General features: G+C 50.6%; 1 protein-coding gene across 4 annotated transcripts in view; it reads right to left on the reverse strand.

Annotated features, from left to right (window-relative positions):
• NRG2 (neuregulin 2) overlaps nucleotides 1–18295 on the reverse strand; it is a 195289-nt gene that overhangs the window by 58141 nt on the left and 118853 nt on the right. The window contains exon 1 of one of the 4 annotated variants that reach the window (XM_059888752.1): nucleotides 2963–3198. The exons of the other annotated variants lie outside the window; for them this stretch is intronic. Within the exon in view, the coding sequence (XP_059744735.1) occupies nucleotides 2963–3059 (97 nt within the window). The 5' untranslated portion in view covers nucleotides 3060–3198. Of the gene's footprint in view, nucleotides 1–2962; nucleotides 3199–18295 lie in introns of those variants that run through there. 4 annotated transcript variants of the gene reach the window in all.

Consider the following 18295-nt stretch of genomic DNA (forward strand, 5'->3'; position numbering starts at 1 on the left):
AACAACACAGCACTTTCAGGGGTTATCAGTGTCTTTGGGGCCAGCTTTCCCCCTTCTCTTATCCTAATCCACAGCTCTCCCCGTCTCGGGATTCTCAGGGACACAGGGCCTGAGGGCTGAGGTTCTGTCCTGGAGAACTTGAAAGCTGAGAGCATAGCACATCTCCTGAGGCTCAGAGACAGCAGCTCCTGGGACACACAGAGGCTGGACCCCAGGGACCAGAGTGAATTTATTATCCACCCCTCCCCACAAACACTGCTGCCATGGCTGGCAAGGCTAACCAGCCACTCCTACCCCAGTCCCTGGGGATCAGGGAAGATGGGAGGTGAGGGGAGCCCAGTCCCAGGTAGGGACACCAGACGTCAGCCCCACCATCTCTCAATGAGTCCTGGAGCAGAGCTCATACCTGTAGTTCAGCCCCGCCCGTGCTCCTGAGTTGAGACAGAGGAAAAGTCCATTTCCCCACGCTGACCTGGGTCTGTTGAATACAGGGGAACCCCTTCTGCTATTTGCCAAGGAGCAGATGGGGGCTACTGGACGTGTGGTCAGGGACAGGGGAGTCAATTAATTAATGTTCCCTCCTTTTTCCCTCCCACTCTCCAGATATCCTCCCCTGTCTAAGCTGAAGATTTTAATGGATAACTTGCTCACACTCTCCATATCTTTACCTTCCAATCTTTCAACCAAATGTGGCCCCACCCTGGTTAAGACCCCTCTCCAGCTGCCCAGTGTCTGTTCTCCCTGGCGGGGGTGCTCTAAACATGAAAGAGGAGGACCCTGCAGTCTCAGATGAGCCTGGAGGGCAGTTGTGAGGGAGGCTGCCAGCTCTGAACACCACTGTTGACTTAAGCACTCATCCTCCGCAGTTGGAAATTAGACCCCCGCCCTCCCCAGTGACATAGCAAGGATTTAAGACAGTTGCTTCTTGCCAACATGATTTCTTCTGATATCTTGTTTCAGAGCATGACCCTCCCCCAAGATCTCCCCGTTTCAGAGTGTCCTAGGTCTCCAAAATTCCTCTAGCTCAGGCCTTGGGTCTGTTTGGTATCTGCTGACCAGCCAATTTCTTGAAAGAAGCCTTCTTAAAAACTACCCACCGGGAAGCAGGAAACAAGAGAAGAAAAGATAGCAGGAGAGATTACAGTTAGACATCAAGAAAGACTTTCTCACGAGAGTAGAGGATGCTGGAAGAGATCATTGAGAGGCTTGTGACAGCTCCTGTTGATAGCCCTCTGCCACCTCTGCCCCAATGCTTGGTCCACGCTTGCATGCTCCACACTCTGCAGCTGCTTGGCTTCTGGCACTACTGATTCCCACCTGCTGAAGCCCATGTAGCTTGCTACCAGCTCAGCTCCTGCAACCCCGACATTGCCCTTATGTAGCCAGCCTTCCAAGGTGCCCACACTAGGATGTGCATGATAGGGTGGGGAGAAGCAGGGTGGCTCAGTGAGTCAAATACATGAATTCTGATCCTGACAATAGGCACCCTGAATTCCTTCAGATCTCAGATGGGAGCTCATCCCACATGACATGAACCTAGCTTAAGCTGCCTCACATTAGTACCATCAGGGCAGATCCACAATGTCCATTACCTTACGGAGGACTCCCAGACACAACTGTCCAGCAGAAATGGGCCAAGAGGCTTTGTTCAAGAAGAGAACACAGACTGGGCTTTAACTTCTCTTAGTTTCTTCTCTCTACTGGGCTGAAGGCAGTATTTAACTCCTAGTCCCGTCTCCCTCATAACACAGAAATTCAGAAAAGGAAAGTAATTTGGCCAAATTCTCAACCACAGTTGAAGCTTCCCATCTCCCAATCCAGTGCTCTTTTGATGACATTTTTATGTTGCAGCTCTGGCAGGAACCCCAGTGAGGGACAGAGATCCAGTAAAATGGGCATCATTGTTCAGGAATGCTGATTTGAAGCCCAAGACCTTTCTCTGGAACTTACTTTGTGACTTCAAACTCAGTAAGCCTCAGTTGCTCCCTCTGTACAATGGGGCTAGGACTGCCCACCCCAAGGCTCATTATGAGGAGTCAATGGAGACGAAATATTTGAATATGCCTGGCCTGCTGACTAGTACAACATAGGCATTAATAAAATGCTGGTCTGAAGAATCAAAAAAAGAAGCAAGAATCTGAGGTTTCCTAACAGTGCCCCAATAATGCAAGCCTAGTCCTGGAGGGGAGGACGTGCACATCTTAAGCCCAGCCCTGAGAAGGCCAAGACCAGTCACTGAATGGGAACCCCTCCTTCACCCTGCAGCTGCCCAGGGAGGCCATCAACGTCGCCTCACAGGCTCTGCTGAGAGCACCTTCTCACCTTCCAGAAACCAAGGCAGTCACCCTCCTGAAGGCCAAAGGGGGACAACTGCCTGATGCCTGATCCAAATCTAAAGGAAATGCCTGTCACAGAAGCAGTGGCTCTTTATTCCCTGGGGCTCTGCTGGACAGGGCATCCCTTCTCAAGAGCTGGCAGGCGCAGCTGCTCCTGCTCCAATGGCTGAGCAGAACTCCTGGAGGTGTGGCACATGGGTGGGAGCTAGCCCTGAGCACACTTTGAGGACGGGAAGGCAGTGACAGCTCCCTGAGCGCTGCAGCCGGGCCAGCCCCCTCAGCGTCTGCCAGTCCGTGGCCTTTCGGCCATCGCTCCCAGCCCCACTTTGCTAGCTGCGGGCTTCTCCCCTGCAGGCCGGTCCGCGCAAGTCGCGCCTCTTTCCCGCCCCCTCCATCAAGATGCGGTGGCCGGCGGACAGGCGCTCCCAGGCACCGACCGGTTACGGTGCTCAGTCCCTTGCCTGCCTAGCCGCAGAGACCCGCTTGCACGGGGGCAGGGTGCCTGTCACCTCAGTGGCCACTCGTCCAGTCCCGGACTCACCCGCGCGGCGCTGGGGGCGGGTGAGCGGGCGGCAGGTTTCTCCCAGGGAAACGGGGTGTCTGGGCGCGCCGAGGTAGTGCCCTACCTTCCTCCCCGGGTAGGAGTTCCTGCTTGCGCTCCCGCTTCCTCCCCTCTCGGTGCTTAGGGTCTCGGCCTCGGCCCCTCCTCTTGGACTCCGACATTCTGCCCCGGGGTCCCGGCCGGTGGGACCGATTCGAGGCGTGCGAAGCGCCGGAGGCAGGGACTGCCTGAGCTCTCAAGCTCTCCGCAGCCGCGCTGCGCCCCCGCCGCCTGCAGCCCCAGTGCCGAGCGCGGCGCCTTTCTTATAGGCGGTCACACCCTCCGGGGGAGGGGAGCGGCGAGCCTTAACTCTTCCCCTCCCGCGCCCAACGCCCTTACCCGCCCCGGCTGCGGGGGGCTGTGGGCGGCCGGGTCTGGCCCAGGACCCCTCCCGGGGCCCACGGCGGGAGGCAGGACCGGCGCCCAAACGAAGCACCACGACCTCCTCCAGGAGAGAGGGCTGGAGCTGGGCTGGGGGCCTGAGCCAGGATTGAGGAGGGGGAGTAGAGATCCCCCAGCGAGGGCCAGGCTGAGGACAGCATGGGGGTGGGGAGACAGCGAGAGCAGGGCCCAGGAAGGGACCGAAATGAAGCCCGCTGGCCAGCCCCGCGGAGTCGGAAGAGCTCCTGCTTTTTGCAGTCTGTCTCCACTGCTTTAGTGCACCCCACCGGCCCGCTCGCCCACCCTACCTGACGGGCAGTTTGCCTGTGCCTCCCCATCCCTGAAGGTCTAGTTGTAACCGCCTAGGACACCACCAATGTGGGGGAAGACCTTTTATGGAGCTACCATTTGTGCCTGGCTGCAGGAGTCTGTGGCCCAGGAGCCTCCCAGCCAGGGCAGGCTGCAGTCAGAGAAACCTGGGTGTCCCAGGTGGCTAGTAGCGTCCCCTCCCACACACACTGACAGCCCAGACTGCCGGCACCAGCTGGCTCTTTTTTTTCCAAGGCCAGAGACAGTGAATTCAGACACTGGAATCCCCCCTCTCTAGCAGCACACCTCTCCCAAGTCAAAGGGCGAGGGCTGTCAGAAAGGACAGCGTCCTGCCTCCTGCCTGGGCGTGGTGCTGAAAGGGTTACATAGCAGAGGCTCTCCCTCTTCTGGCTCCCAGAAAGCCTGAGCCTGCGGTTTGCCTGGCTCTGCCTGAGGTGTCCCCTTACAGCCATCCCAACTGGAATCCGAGTCAAAGATCATCTCAGCCAGTCCTCTGCCTCCTCAGGAGAGGGTCCCAAAGCTTCCCTGGACAGTGTCCTCCTTAGGAGAGCCTGGAGCAGGCTAGAACTCTGGGTCAAGGCCAGAGACTCTGAGGCTCCAGGGCTGCCTGGGGGCCTGACCGGACCTTGAGGCCAAATGGGGAGGGGGGCAGTGTTGGGGGACTGGGAGGGGGTGGACATAGAAAGAGAGAAGATGCAGGCAGTACCCACGCAGGTGGCTGATGTCCTAGGGCTCTTGGGACCTCAAGCCTGTCCCATCGGGGCCAGCTCTAGGAAGACCAAGTGTATGAGATCTCCCTTCTTCCACATCCCAGCTGAGGTGCAGGGAACACTCATTTCAATTCAGGGAGCATTGCTCTCTAAGAGGTGGGCAGCCAGGGGTCTGGGGCAGAGCCAGAGTCCAGGTCTCACTCCTGCTCTAAACCCTGACCCAGTCATTCAGCTTCCAAGGTGGCATTCACACCCATCCCTCCCCAGCCACCTGGTCACTGACTCAGTTTACTCTCTCCTCCTGTCCCACAGACTCTGGTCTCTTTTCTCAAAGTCTTGCCCTTTCGGTTCTGACCTCCTCAAGGCCATCAGAGTGAGCCTGCTAAAACACAAACCAGATCACTTCGCTTTCTATTGCCTCTGGGTTAAACCTAAGCTCATGATTGATATCCAAAGCCCAGTTCCATTGGGCCACAGCTCAAAGCCTTCTAGCCTCTAATCCTGCACCCCAGCCACATTTACTTACAAGTCAAACACACCATATTGTCTCCTCTCCATATCTTCGCACAGACTAATCTCTCTTCCAAGAATGGCCTTCCCCCCTTCCTCCCTGCCTGCCCTGGCCTGGCCGAACCCCTCTGTTCAATCATTTAGCAAATATGTAGTAAGGCTTATTGTGTTTCAGGCCCAGGGTGCTTGAGATTGGATGTGAGCAAACCAAACATGGGCCTACCTACATGAAGATTACCGTCTTGGTGAGGATGGACAAACAACTAATTACACAAATAATGAATTAATTAAAATTTGTGTTAAATACTGAGGAGACACTGGGTCAACAAATATTTCTACATGTTGACCTACTGGTTGATAGAGGAAACAGATTGTAGTGAGGGAAGTCTTTCCCTAGGAAATATTTAAACTGGGATTCAAGGAATGAGTGGAGTTGGCTGGACTAAAGGAAGGTGGGAAAGAGCATTCCTGGCAGAAGCAGCAGTATATCCACTGGTTCTGGAGCAGGAAGGATCTTTTGTGCCTTTGTGAAACCAAGAGACAGTCAGTGTGCTGAGGGGTGTGTATGAGTGTGTATATGGGTGTATGCATTGGAGTGTGTGCATAGGGTGTGTGTATCTGCATGTAAGGCAAGTGTGTGTGCACACAGGGAGTGTGGGGGTGACATACGTGTAGCAGGGGCCTGGGGAGGAGGCAAGCAGGGCTCAGATCAAACAGGGTACTGCAGACCCAGTAATGGCACTGGGGTTTATCCTAAGAGCAATGGTCCATTTCCAAAAGATTTTAAGCACAGTTTGTGAGGGGTGGGAGAGGGCAATCATTTGATTCTCTGCTTCCTAGTGCTTTCTATGTATCTCTGGAAGAACACATCACTTTGCATTGTTTTCAGTTTCTACCTGTCTCCCCGGCTAGAGTCGGGCTCCTTTAGGGCTGGGAGCCCAGCACCTAGTACATGGGAAGAGGTGGGTACCTTCCTGGGGGTCAGATGAGTGACCCCCTCCCGTTAGTGAACAAAGGCAAAACAATGTGGCTCCAAGTGGGAGCCTGCAGCCAGAGCGCTCATGGCTCAGTATGGATGCATGAGAGAGTCAGCAGTGCCACGGCAACTGCAAGAGGCATAAGCACTCTTCACAGGCTGGGGTATCCATGTGTGCTGCTGAGGGAAGTGGGGTTTGAAGAAGGTCTTCCAAGGTGGGGAGATTTCAATGGGGTGCAGGTGAGGGGTTCCAATGGGTGAGATACGGCAAAGACCTAAGGGAAGCAGTCTCTAAGGGAAGTTCCTAAAGGAAGTTCTCTAATTTCCTAAGGGAAGCATTGTGACCAGACCAGGTTGATGTGAGGAAATTATGGGAGCTACGAGTCATGAATACAGCAAACACTGAGCACCTAGTGTATACCAGAGCTCACAGCGCTCAGTACGTTATGCACGTTATTTCTTGTAATCTCCACAACGCTCCCAGTGAGTTAGCTTCGGTCATTATCCCTGCTTTACAGTAGAGAGAACAAAGACCAGGAATGATGAGATTACTCATTCCAAGTCATGTGACTGGGACGCTGCAAAGCAAGGACTCACAGCCCCTTTCATAGGGGCCTGTGCTCCTCCCCATTCCACTACCCTGCTTGTGCTGGGGCCGGAGATGCGCCCTGACTGCCAGGCTGAAGTTTTTGTAAATAAGAGGAATTCATTGACAATTTTTTGAGACAGATTTTTTTTTTTGAGATAATGTGAATTAGAGAAATTAATCTGAATGGAGTGTGAAGGATGGATGGACAGGGGAAGGGAATGGAGGAGACAAGGGAACCTGTTAAGCAGGTCAACCATTAACTACCTTTATTACATAGAGCCAGCTAGACTAGGTGTCAGGCTCTAAATATTGTGAGGGTTAAGTAAGGGGGGCAGGGCTTGACCCAGGGGGCAAAGGCAGTGAAAGGAGTAGTAGTAAAGAATAGCTAAATTTATAGTACCAACTCACTTAATCCTTCACAACAACACTATGAAATAAGTCTATCATTATCTCCATTTTGCAGAGGAACACCACTCCCTGCCACCTTCTGTCTGGACCAGGGCTCCTGCCAGAAGCCTAAAAATGACCCTGGGAGCCAGACCTGTTGCCATGGGAACTCCTTCCTCTTACTGCGGGTTGTGCAATGCCCAGATCAACCTCATGCGGGAGCGAGCCGAACCTGGGGATGGGCCGAGAGGCCAATCACCCAGAGAAGAAGCCTTTCCCCTACCCTGGTTTCACAATGGGACACTAATAGTAACATAACAAGTTAATTCAATTCCTTTAAGGAGCAACAACACAATGTTTAACTGGCTTACAAACTTTTTTTTGCTTTTTAACATTTTCCCCTCCACTTTGAGGCTGTGCCATGGGCAAACTTTGAAGTTCAGCAAAGTTTAGACTTGTTTGAGTCATGTGCAAAAATGCCTTTGAGTGAAAAGGGGGAAAAAAATACTACCCCTTCCTCCACCTGAGACTTTGGGGCTCCAAAAGAATTACCGGTAGCGATCTCTTGAAGTGGGGTCTCAGTGGGGACTGAGACCCCTCCCCTTGGACTCACTGCTTGGCAGGTTGTCCAGTGATCTCAGGCCAGGGAGAGCCTGCTGCACTTCTTTAGGGCCACCTCCAGCCCTAGAAAGGGCAGCCCTGAGCCAGCCCTGAGCTTGCATGGGAGTTAAAAGTCCTTGGAGAAGTTGAAGCTACCCTTACTCTCAGCCACCCCCATGTTAGTGCCTCAAAGTCCCAAGGCTCCTCTCATTCACTCCCCACCCAGTGAGGCTGCCAGAGGAGGAAACAGATCAATATGCCACTGCCTGCAGGACCAGAGAGTTTCCCAGTCACCCTGGAGATGATCCCGTTACCCCATGACTCTGGGAGACAGTGGGATCCTGGCTGGAGCCAGGCGTGCCCTGAGAAACGCCGGGGGCCCAGTCCCAGCCCACCAAGCCCAGCAAGTGCCTCTCTCAGAAGCTGCGCTGGGCCTGCAGCTTCAGCATCTCTGTAAACCACAATCGATTTCTTCTCTCACACACAAGCTCACTCATGCCTCCACCTCTCTAACAGCCTGCAGAGAACTAGATAGCCAAAGAGAAGGGAGCTGCATGGTCTGGACAAAAGGGCCTGGGTTAGAAGTTAGGACACCTGGACTTGGGCTCAGTTTTGCCCCTGAAATTAGGTTCCTCTGAGCAGGTCAGTTTCCAGATCACCAGGGACTCAGGCTACAAAATGGGGAGAAGTGCCCCCAGATCTCACCACCATACCCCTACTCCCAGTCTGGGAAAACCACTAGAATCTGAGAGATGGAAGGATTAAGAAACCCCCAAAAAGTGCAGAAAAGCACTCCATTGCCAGGTAAGAATGCCCCTGGAGCCACACACAGCCCTGTAAACCCTGGCTATTCCCCTCTGAATTGTGCCTGCCCACTCAGCACACTGGGGCTTCCCTGGTGGCTCAGTGGTAAAGAATCCACCTGCCAATGCAGGAGATGTGAGTTTGACCTCTGGGTTGGGAAGATCCCCTGGAGTAGGAAATGGCAACCCACTCAAGTATTCTTGTTTGGGAAAGCCCATGGGCAGAGAAGCCAGGCAGGCCAGAGTTCATGGGGTCGCAAAGAGTGACTAAACCACAACTCAGCACACACACTTATATCTACACCAATGTACATGAACTCCCCTGAGCCCTGGTACTGCAGAGAGATTGAAATCAGTCATCCATCCCACCCAGGCTCCAAACCAGTCCTCTTACACTGTGATGTTCTGAACAAGAGTTGGTTTCTGCTCAGAAAAAAAAAAAAGGCCCACAGGCTTTTCTCACAGAGATTCCACTAAGTGGAGGAGGAAATTCATTTCTGACCTAGAAATGAGGACATTAGTAAAGGGCCCAGCCTTTCCACAGCTCCCTAGGCTCAAAGGCCGGCGCCAATGGTGCCAAGGTACAAGGCCACACCTCCCACCATGCCCTCGTGACCTGTCCCCTTGCCCTCAGCCCCTGGGGGGACCACAGGTCAGCTGTTCCAGAGCCTGAGCTGGGCCTGGCTGTAGGGGCTTCTGGGTGGGCACCTCTGCTTCTACTCCCATCATTTAGAAGCCGCTTCCTGCCTCAGCCCACCCAGTCCCAAAGCCAGGAGAGAGTTCATGCTCCCTGCCCAGGAGTTCATCCTTCCTTTCAACACCTCTTGAGAGAGGAGGCGGAAGGAAAGGGGCAAGCCCAACTCAGGAGGAGCCCCAGGACAAGCTGGGAGGGCCCAGGAGAGGGAAGAAAGCACTGGCCAAAGAGAGGGTGGGGAGACTCCCCTGGCTCCAGGAGCCGGGAGAAGAAAGACAAGGCAGCAATGGGAGAGTAAACCAGGGGAGAGGTGAGGCGACAGGCAGGCCTGGGCAGGGCTCGGAGCAGGATGGAGAGAGGAAGTAAGAAACTGGAGCAGCCCAGTGATGGGGGGGCAGCAGGGAGAGGGTGACCAAGACGATGAAGAAGCATGGGGCTGCAGGGAGGCCAGCCAGCTGCCACTTCCAGTGTCCTCTGGGGACCTGCTGGGGTGCCCCTGGGCAGGTCTCTTTCCCTCTCTGGCCTGTCTTCCCATCTGGAAAGCAGGAGATTGGACTAGATGGTCTTGAGAGGTCTCTCGTGTGAGGAACCTAAGGGTTCCATGCTTGCCAGCAAGAGGGGAGCGGCTGGGAGCAGACAGGTGAGTGGCACCAGTCTGATGATGGGGAAGGGAGGTAACTGGTCCACAGGCCCTCCTCCCAATTGCACGCTGTCCCTCAGCCCTTTCCTTCTGTGTCCTCTTGGCCTGGCAGAAGCCCTGAGTTGTTACCTATAGCCCCTCTGTTCTGCTGCAGGGAGGGAGTCGGGGGCGGGCACAAAGCCTGGGGTATGGGTGTCAGGCCCCACGGCAGGAGGTCAGGAGGTCCTGGATTCCTACTGTCAGCCTCTTCCAGGGCACAGCCTGGGGGCAAATTACCTGTTTGCCTGGAAACACCTGGGAGATTCTGGTGCTTCATCTCATGTGACCCAGAGCCACACTTCTCCCAGGGGTGAGATGGGGGAGCTTGTCTACCATTCCCAGGGTGTGTGTGTGAGGAATGATTCAGTCCTTCCGCTTGCCTCCTTCTTCAAGCTAACTGTGTAATTACACAGCAATAATAATAACTGGCACTTACACACCGAGACCTGTGAATGTACATAGTTTATTTATATAACGACATAATGGTTCGCTTGCTGGCCTGGGGACCGTGGAGACCACACACAAGGGCTTAGCTGCTGTCTACACCATCTGGGGGACACAATGACTGCATGGATCAGCAACCCATGAGAGTAAGTGCCCCCAGAAGTAACTGTCCCGACCCTGCAGATCCTGTTCTGGTGCAGCATGGGTCATGAACGAGGAGCCAGCCTTCTTAGATAGAATAGGCTCACGTATCTCTGTCCCCTGTGGGAGGTCATGCTGGAGGAGCCAGAGTCTATTCCCAGTCCTCTGAGGACTGAGAAGGCTCATCTAGAAAGTTGCAGTCCCTTTCTAGGTTGAGGGAGACAATTTGAGCCAGGCTGGTAAATTTGGAGAGGCTCCTGATCACCACCCAAGGAAACAAGAGGCCTTGCCCAATATAGGCATTTATGAGCCTGGAGGCAAAAAATTCTCTCCTCTCTCTTAGCCCTGCCTAGCCTAGCCCTGCCCGGCCCAGCCCTGCCACCCCAAACCTAGCTGCTGTTGGGACCACAGCCCAGCCTCCCTGCTTTGGTCTGGGTGCTGGCTTGCATGTCAGACTCAGCCCTCTTGGGGACTCCCAAAGGACAGCTTCACAGACACTAATTTCACAGTGGCCGTGGTGGGTCTCAAGGATCCTGAAAACCCAACACTGGCCCTGTCCTCTTTCTTCTTCCTATCCCAAATCATCCCTTTCCTTCTCCTCAGAGCCCCTGTTCACAGCTTATGGAAGTCCTCACACTAACCATAAAAACTATGAAAACTTCTAGGCTCTTCTTGACTCTTGGAGCACCTTGGAACTGTGAATACCATAATTCACTCAGAAGCAAGGTCTTACAAATTCCAGATACGATGTCAAGAGAAGGCCAGGAAACCTGAGTTCTCCTTTCAGCATGACTAGTTTTCTTCCTGGTGGCCCCTGGGAAAGCCGTATTTCCCTTTTGGGCCTCAATGTCTGCTTGTCTGTGGAAGGGAAGCCGAAATGCTCTCCAAGGGCCATTCTAGCAATAAACCTTCAGAGAAGAGCTGAGTCTCCAGATATGTTCCCATCTCTGGGAACTTCATTCCTTGCCCCTACAGCAGCCTCCCTCCTATCTTCAGAAGATCAACCATTGGCTGCTGGAAAATTCTACTCTTGTAAGCCCAGCCCATGGGTGTATATAGAGATCCCCATGGGAACCAGTGCGCACCTGCATGGCCTCAGGAGCGCTGAGCACCTGCCCTGGCCATTGGATGCCGCCGAATTCCTTGCAGTCTTCCTAAGACTGCAGACCACAGCACTGACTCACCCTCATCCTCCCAACTCCATGACAGAATGACAACCATGAGAAGGAAGATGTCAATGATGACTTCAGTGGCCCTCTTGCACCCATCCTCACCCCCGAATCTGACACCCTGTCCCAGTCACACCCAGGCTTCTGATGAATCTGACTCCTTCTCCCACCATCTCTGAGGCGGTGGCTTCTGAAAACTGTGGTCAGTGAAGTGCCTACCGCAAGCCTTTGTCTAATTACCTACATTGTTCTGGGTTCTGAATGATGTACAGCCAAGAGCTTCCTTTATGTCATTTTATACACAGTCTGCCCCCCAAATCAGTCTAGCACCATCCACTCAGCCTCTAGTCTCTGGGGTTCACCTTGTGGCCAGTGGCTTCAATAGCTTGGCTGCCTAAGGGGGTCTCCATCAGAGCCTTTGTGTCTCCGCTGCTTTGCATCTGTCTGTTCCCTGGAGTCAGACATTGCTTGTTTAGCACCTGCTCTGTGACAGGCATGGTGCTGGGCACCATTGGACACAAAGGACCTGGCTTTAGGGGTTTGCAGTCTAGAGGGAAGATAACACTTTCACAGACAGACAAAAATCGCAGTGTAGGACAGCAGCATGGATAGTCTCCTACGAGAGGATCAGACAAATTCCTGGAATTTCCTTGGGGAGAGTCAATGTGACCTGGGGTGGTCAGTCAAAGCAGGCACTTCCGATAAAGGAAGGGGAAGATTCCAATTAGCAGAAAGATTGGAAGTGGGATGTGAGCAGGGGATAGGAGGATAGTTGCTGATGTATAAAGGAAGCCAGGATACTTCACACCCTCCACCCCCCTTCCTGGACCCTCTTGCCATTTCCCTGTCCCTACCACTTCAGGATCAGGGACCCCGCACATGTGGAGTGGTCTTGAGGCCACCGTGGGCCTGGAACTCCACCCCACTTAGAGCCTTCTTCTAGCTGCCTTCCAGGGATCCACAGAGAATGATGCCCCCTCCCCAAAACGCACATGTCCACACACGCACACCCACCCTAAAGCAGCTTCATGAGCTTTTCTGTCAAATCCCCTGGGATCCTCCCATGGATTCATCCTCCATCTCTCTTCCTCATTCACTCCAATCCGTGTACATTACACCTCGCAGCCTCACCCCTCCTCACACAGTCCTCCCATCATTACATAACTCTGTTTGGGATTATTTTTGCCCAGAGGTATGAGTTGCATTTCTGCATATTTAAGCTGTCCTTGATTCATTCCTGCCCGTTCCTTAGTTCTGTTTGCCCAGGTGCCCGCCCCACCCACAGGCTCTGAGGCCCCTGGGAACATGCCCACGTCGGGCTCAGCTTGCTGCTCAGCGGCTGCTCCACTCTGGCCCATGACAGCGGACCCCACGGCAGAGCCATCCAGGGCAGCACTTAGGTGGGTGCTAGGTCAGGGTAGGTCTTGGAGCTGTTATACCAGTCACAAAGACTCTGATACCTTTCATCGCTCTCCCTGCCTCCCTCCTAGCGAGTCTTGGTCCTTGTATCTCCTAATGTTTTCCACCCCCATGGGTAGCACTCCCAGTCTCTGGCCCCAGGGCGAGGCCCCAATAACTCAAGGGGAAAGGGACAGTGGGAGGAAAGACAAAATGCTAATTAATGGTTTGTTTCCTATTAGCTTCTCACAAATAGAATGGCTTAATGTAATTACTGAAATGGTTACAAGGGGGCTCTTGTTGCACTGTGAAATAATTATCTGACAATCATTTTATTTTTAAGAGCTCATTACCAAATAGACTGGAACTCACTCTCCAGCCTTCTCTCTCTTGCTGTGGGATGAGGTGATTGGGTGGACAATAGGGTGGAGGGACTTTTTGCTCAAGGTCACCAGTTGAGATGAGGATTCAACCCTGCAGTTTCCAGCTATTGGGAGTAGCTGATGCCAGCTGAGCTGCCAAGGCTTGTTGGGCTTGGTGATGGCCAGGAACCCCCCAGGTCCTATCCATATGACAGTGACTCCTGCATGCCCCTGATGGCTGGGTCACCAGGGAGGACACTGAACTCCTCAGGAGAGTCTGCCACCTGAAGTTTGCTCCTCACAGGCAAACTTGCCTCCAGACCTGTATCCTATGCTTGGGGGCTCTGCTCCAACGCTCCCTGCATGGTGGCTTTGCTCCTCCCACATGCCAGGCTGCGCTGATGGATCTGCACGTGTCCCTCATAACACTTTGAGTGTCGTTATCTGATTGACAGGCAGCAGAATGACATAGCCTAAAAGTTTGTGAAAGTTTATGTGGTGAATTTCAGATGATTGGCCAGTTAAAGAAAGACTCATGGTAATGCTTGTACTGCAAAGATGTGATGGAAGTATAGGAAAGACTTTTCTGGAACATGAGACAGCCTGGACAGAGGCACCGAGCAGGAACTGGCAGAATGGGTTCAGAGAATGATGACCATTCCAATGTGGCTGACATCAAAGACACAGATGGGGAGTCAGGAGAGAAGGCTGGGAAAAGTGGGTGGGGACCAGGCAGCCCAGAGCTATTGGAGCGCATGCCAAGGGAATGGGAGAACATAGAGGGTTTCTGAGCAAGAAGGTGACCCAACCTCAGTGCTCCTTTTAGAGGCTCATCTGGCAGCAATGTGCAGGGCAGAATGGAGCAGGAGGAGTCTGGAGGCAGCAGGATTACAGCAACACTTTTACACAATGGGCTGTGGCCACCTGCTACAAACTCCCTGGGGTGCTTCCTACAAACTGGAGTACTGATCCCATCCAATACATTCTGAATTACAGTCTCGGGGGTGGAGCCAGGCTTGGTATTTGTAGCTATTCTGATGCAGGTGGCATATGAAACACACTTTGAGAAAACTGGCCCTAGAGAATCCAGTCACCACTCCTCAGCTTGGCATTTAGAGTTTTCTGCAACCTGTCCCCACCATTGATTTTTTTCCTTACAACTATATTTTTAAAAGTTAATTGGGGGATTTCCCCATTGGCTCAGTGGTAAAGAATTTGCTTACTAATGCAGGAAACATAGGTTCAAACCCTAGTCCGGGCAGATTCCACATGCTGAGGAGCAACTAAGCCCACACGCCACAACTACTGAGCCTGTGCTCCAGAGCCTGTGAACTGCACTTACTGAGGCCCGCATGCTCCGGAGCCCAGGCACTGAGCCTGGATAGGGGCCTGTGCAGCAATAAAGATACAGCACAGCCAAAAAGAAGTAAATAAACAATTTTTAAAAAAAAGTTAATCAAGACAATTCACATACCATACAAACGACCCATTTAAAGTACAAATTTCACTGTTTGTGGTGTGTGTGGGGGGGTGTATATTCACAGAATTGTGTAACCATCACTACAATTAGTATCAGAGCACTTTCATTACCCCCAAAAGAAACCCTGTACTCTTTAGCACCCCTATTCCCCATCCTCTGAAACCCTCTGAAGCCCAGGCAATCACTGATCAACTTTCTATTCTAGACATTTCATATAAATGGAATTATACATGTGGTCTTTTGTAGCTGGCTTCTTTCACCTAGTATATTGTTTTTCAAGGCTCATGCATGTTGTAGCATGTATCCATACTTCATTCTTTTTTTATGATTGAATAATATTCCACTCTATAAATATACTACACTTTTTAATGTATTCATTGATGAAGGAATGATGGTCATTTGGGGGTGTTTCTACTTTCTGGCTATTGTGAATAGTATTTCTATGAACATTTGTGTATATGCTTTTGTGTGAATGTATGTTTTAATTCTCTTGGGTATCTGGGAGTGGGACTGCTGGGACATATGGTAGCTCTGTCTAACTTTTTGAGGAAATACCAGACTGTTTTCCAAAGCATCTTTACCATTGTACATGCTCACCAGCATTTATGAAATTTCCAATTTCTCTATCTTTGTCAACACTTGCTATTATCTGACATTTTGATGTTAGCTATCCTAGTAGGTGTGAAGCTGTATCTCAGTATGTATTTTTTTTAAGTAGCTTCATTGAGATATAATTCATATATCTTACAACTCACCTACTTATACATTTCAATGGGAACATTACATTATTTCATTGTGGTTTTGATTTGCATTTCCCTGATGCATAATGATATTGAGCATCTTTTCTAGTGCTTATTGGCCATTTGTTTAACTTCTTTGGAGAAATGTCTATTCAGATTCTGTGCTCATTTTTAATTGGGTCATTTATCTTTTTATAATTGAGTTGTAAGAGTTCTTTATATATTACAGATATGCATCCCTTATCAGATACATGACTTGCAAAAATTTTCTCCTAACAGTGGGTTGTCTTTCACTTTCTTGATGGTGTCTTTGAAGTACAAAATTGTAATTTTGATGAATTCCAATGTATCATTTTTTCTTTGGTTGTTTGTGCTTTGGGTACCCCCCCACTTTTTTTTTTTAAAGAAACCATTACTTAATTCAAGGTTACAAAGATTTATGCTTATTTTTTCTTGTAAGAGTTTTGTATTTTTAGCTCTTACATTTTTATCTTTGATCCATGCTAAATTTTGTATATGGTATAAGGTATTCTCCCCAATTGGAGAAGAAAATGGCAACCCACTCCAGTATTCTTGCCTAGTAAATCCCATGGAGAGAGGAGTTTGGTGGGTTATAGTCCATGGGGTCGCCAAGAGTTGGACATGACTGAGTGACTAAGCACATACATTCTTTCCCATGTGGATAGCCAGTTGTCCCAGTGCCCTTGTTAGAGGGACTATAATTGCACTTTTCATCATTTCCTCTCAGTGATTCTTAAGTGGGCTGCATGCAGTCTGAGTACCACTGAATGAAACAACACAGACCTAGGCTAGGTGATGGGTGACAGGGTTTAAACTTTGGTGGTCATATTAAGAACTGAGATAAAAGGATGGGGGAGAGATACAGAGATGAAGGAAGTGGTAACACAAGGGGACAGAGTGACTGTAGTGACGCACAAAAAGCTGGAGATGACAACACTATGATTACACCTCTTCTCTGTACTCTTACAGCTTGAAGCATGTTCCCACAAACATTGTTTTATCCTGTCCTCTAAGTGAGGTAGAGAGGGCATTACCACCTCCAGAAAACAGGTGAGGAAACTGAAGGTCCAAGATGGGCTTAGTGAGCAGCGAAGACAAACCCCGAGATTATGAACATTGGTGACTATCATGCTGATGGAAGTGGGGAAACACGGCAAGAGCTGCTTGATCTGCTTAGACAGGTTGGATTTAGTCTGCCAGCAGGATGTGCCTAGCAGACATCCGAAAACACAGCGCCAGAGTGGGCTCAAGAGGTCAGCTCTGAAGATAGAGTTTGAGGAGTCACTGTTGAAAAGTATCGTTAAAGCAACAGGGGCAGGCAAGCCTTCTAAGGAGAAAGTGTAGACAGAAAAGAGGAAGCCTGAAGTAGGCACTTGTGAGAAGAGACCTATATTTAGAGGCTGGAAAGAAATCACCAATGTAAGAGGCCATAAAGGATCAAAATAGTGGATGGGAAAAGAGCGAGGAGAAAGATTTCCTGTGAATAAGAGAATAGGAGGGTGGGTCAACCAGTAGTAAACACTGAATAAATAGCTAGAAGGGAAAAAAGAAAACTTACAAAAGGCAAGTTGGGGGAGGGATGGAGGGGACTGGAGGAAGTGTCACAGATCATTGTTTTGAAGAGTTGGCCAATGAATCACATACTTCAGTGCTTGATGGGACTTTGTTACTGGAAGGAAATGCTTTGTGAATCATTTTGTAAAGCAAATAATCAATCTAACCAACCAATGTCTGCCAGCTTATCTATCTCAGAGAATTTTCACATAAAAGTTTTGCTTAAAGTTAGCTATTTCTGCCTGTGGAAGGGATCACAATGTGTTTCTGAAATGATTACCTTTCAGGGGCAGAGGAGCCAGGCCAGGTTTCTACAGGATGAGTACAAATTAAGCAAGCAGTTCTGTGTTTCGAGCTTGTATTCGAAGTCATGTACAGGGAAGAGAAATGGCAGGCATGGGGCCACTAACCCTCCCTTCCCCAAACCCCCCTGATCAACCACATGGCCCTGTGTTACTAAGAGCAAGAAGCACTTGCTAGGACCTGGTCCTTATGTTTAGCTTGTATGCATTAGCTAGATGCCTGGGAAAATGGTCTTCAAGTTTCCCTGAATCTCTGTAACTAAGTGATACTCTGGAGAGAGGAGGGACCACAGGAGGTGACAAGATAAGAGATGCAATGTTAGAGACATCAAGCATCTGGAGAAGGGTACTGGATACTCTCTTGTTCCACGTCTTAGCCCTTATGGGTTTAGTTTGTATCAGGGTAGAGGTGGGCGGTGAGTTACATGGCTAAATGCCTGGCTTCGTGATAGTTGGATTCAACTGAGCAGGGCATCTAGTACAAGCAAGCTAAGCACAGTGGGGAAGACAGTGATACTGAAGACAAGCTGGTCTCAGGAGTTCACAATTACCACAATGACAGACAAGAGATGTGGTCTCTTGCACATACTTGACATGCAAATATTTGTGAAAACAAAATTGAATTAAAGTATACAATGAAAGTGAAAGTGAAGTTGCTCAGTTGTGTCTGACTTTTTGCAATCTCATGAACTGTAGCCCACCAGGCTCCTCCATCCATGGAATTCTCCAGGCAAGAGTACTGGAGTGGGTTGCCATTTCCTTCTCCAGGGGATCTTCCCAACCCAGGGATCAAACCTAGGTCTCCCATATTGTAGGCAGACGCTTTACTATCTGCGCCACCAGGGAAGTCCCAAAATATACAATACAGGGCTCTAAAAAAGAAGCAATGAATATATACCATAGAATACTTGGTAACCATTTCAATGACAAATATGTTGGCTATGTCAATGTACAAAGATTGTAAATAAAATATAGCAATTGAACAGGGCAGAGACCACATCAGAGACATCTATGCAAGGCTCTCAACCAAAATCAGAGAGACCACAGAGGGCAGTAAGGATTTACCTGTCTAGTGTTCCATAAGTTTT

The sequence above is a fragment of the Bos taurus genome, chromosome 7, assembly GCF_002263795.3.
Source record: "Bos taurus isolate L1 Dominette 01449 registration number 42190680 breed Hereford chromosome 7, ARS-UCD2.0, whole genome shotgun sequence".
Taxonomy (NCBI): Eukaryota; Metazoa; Chordata; class Mammalia; order Artiodactyla; family Bovidae; genus Bos; species Bos taurus.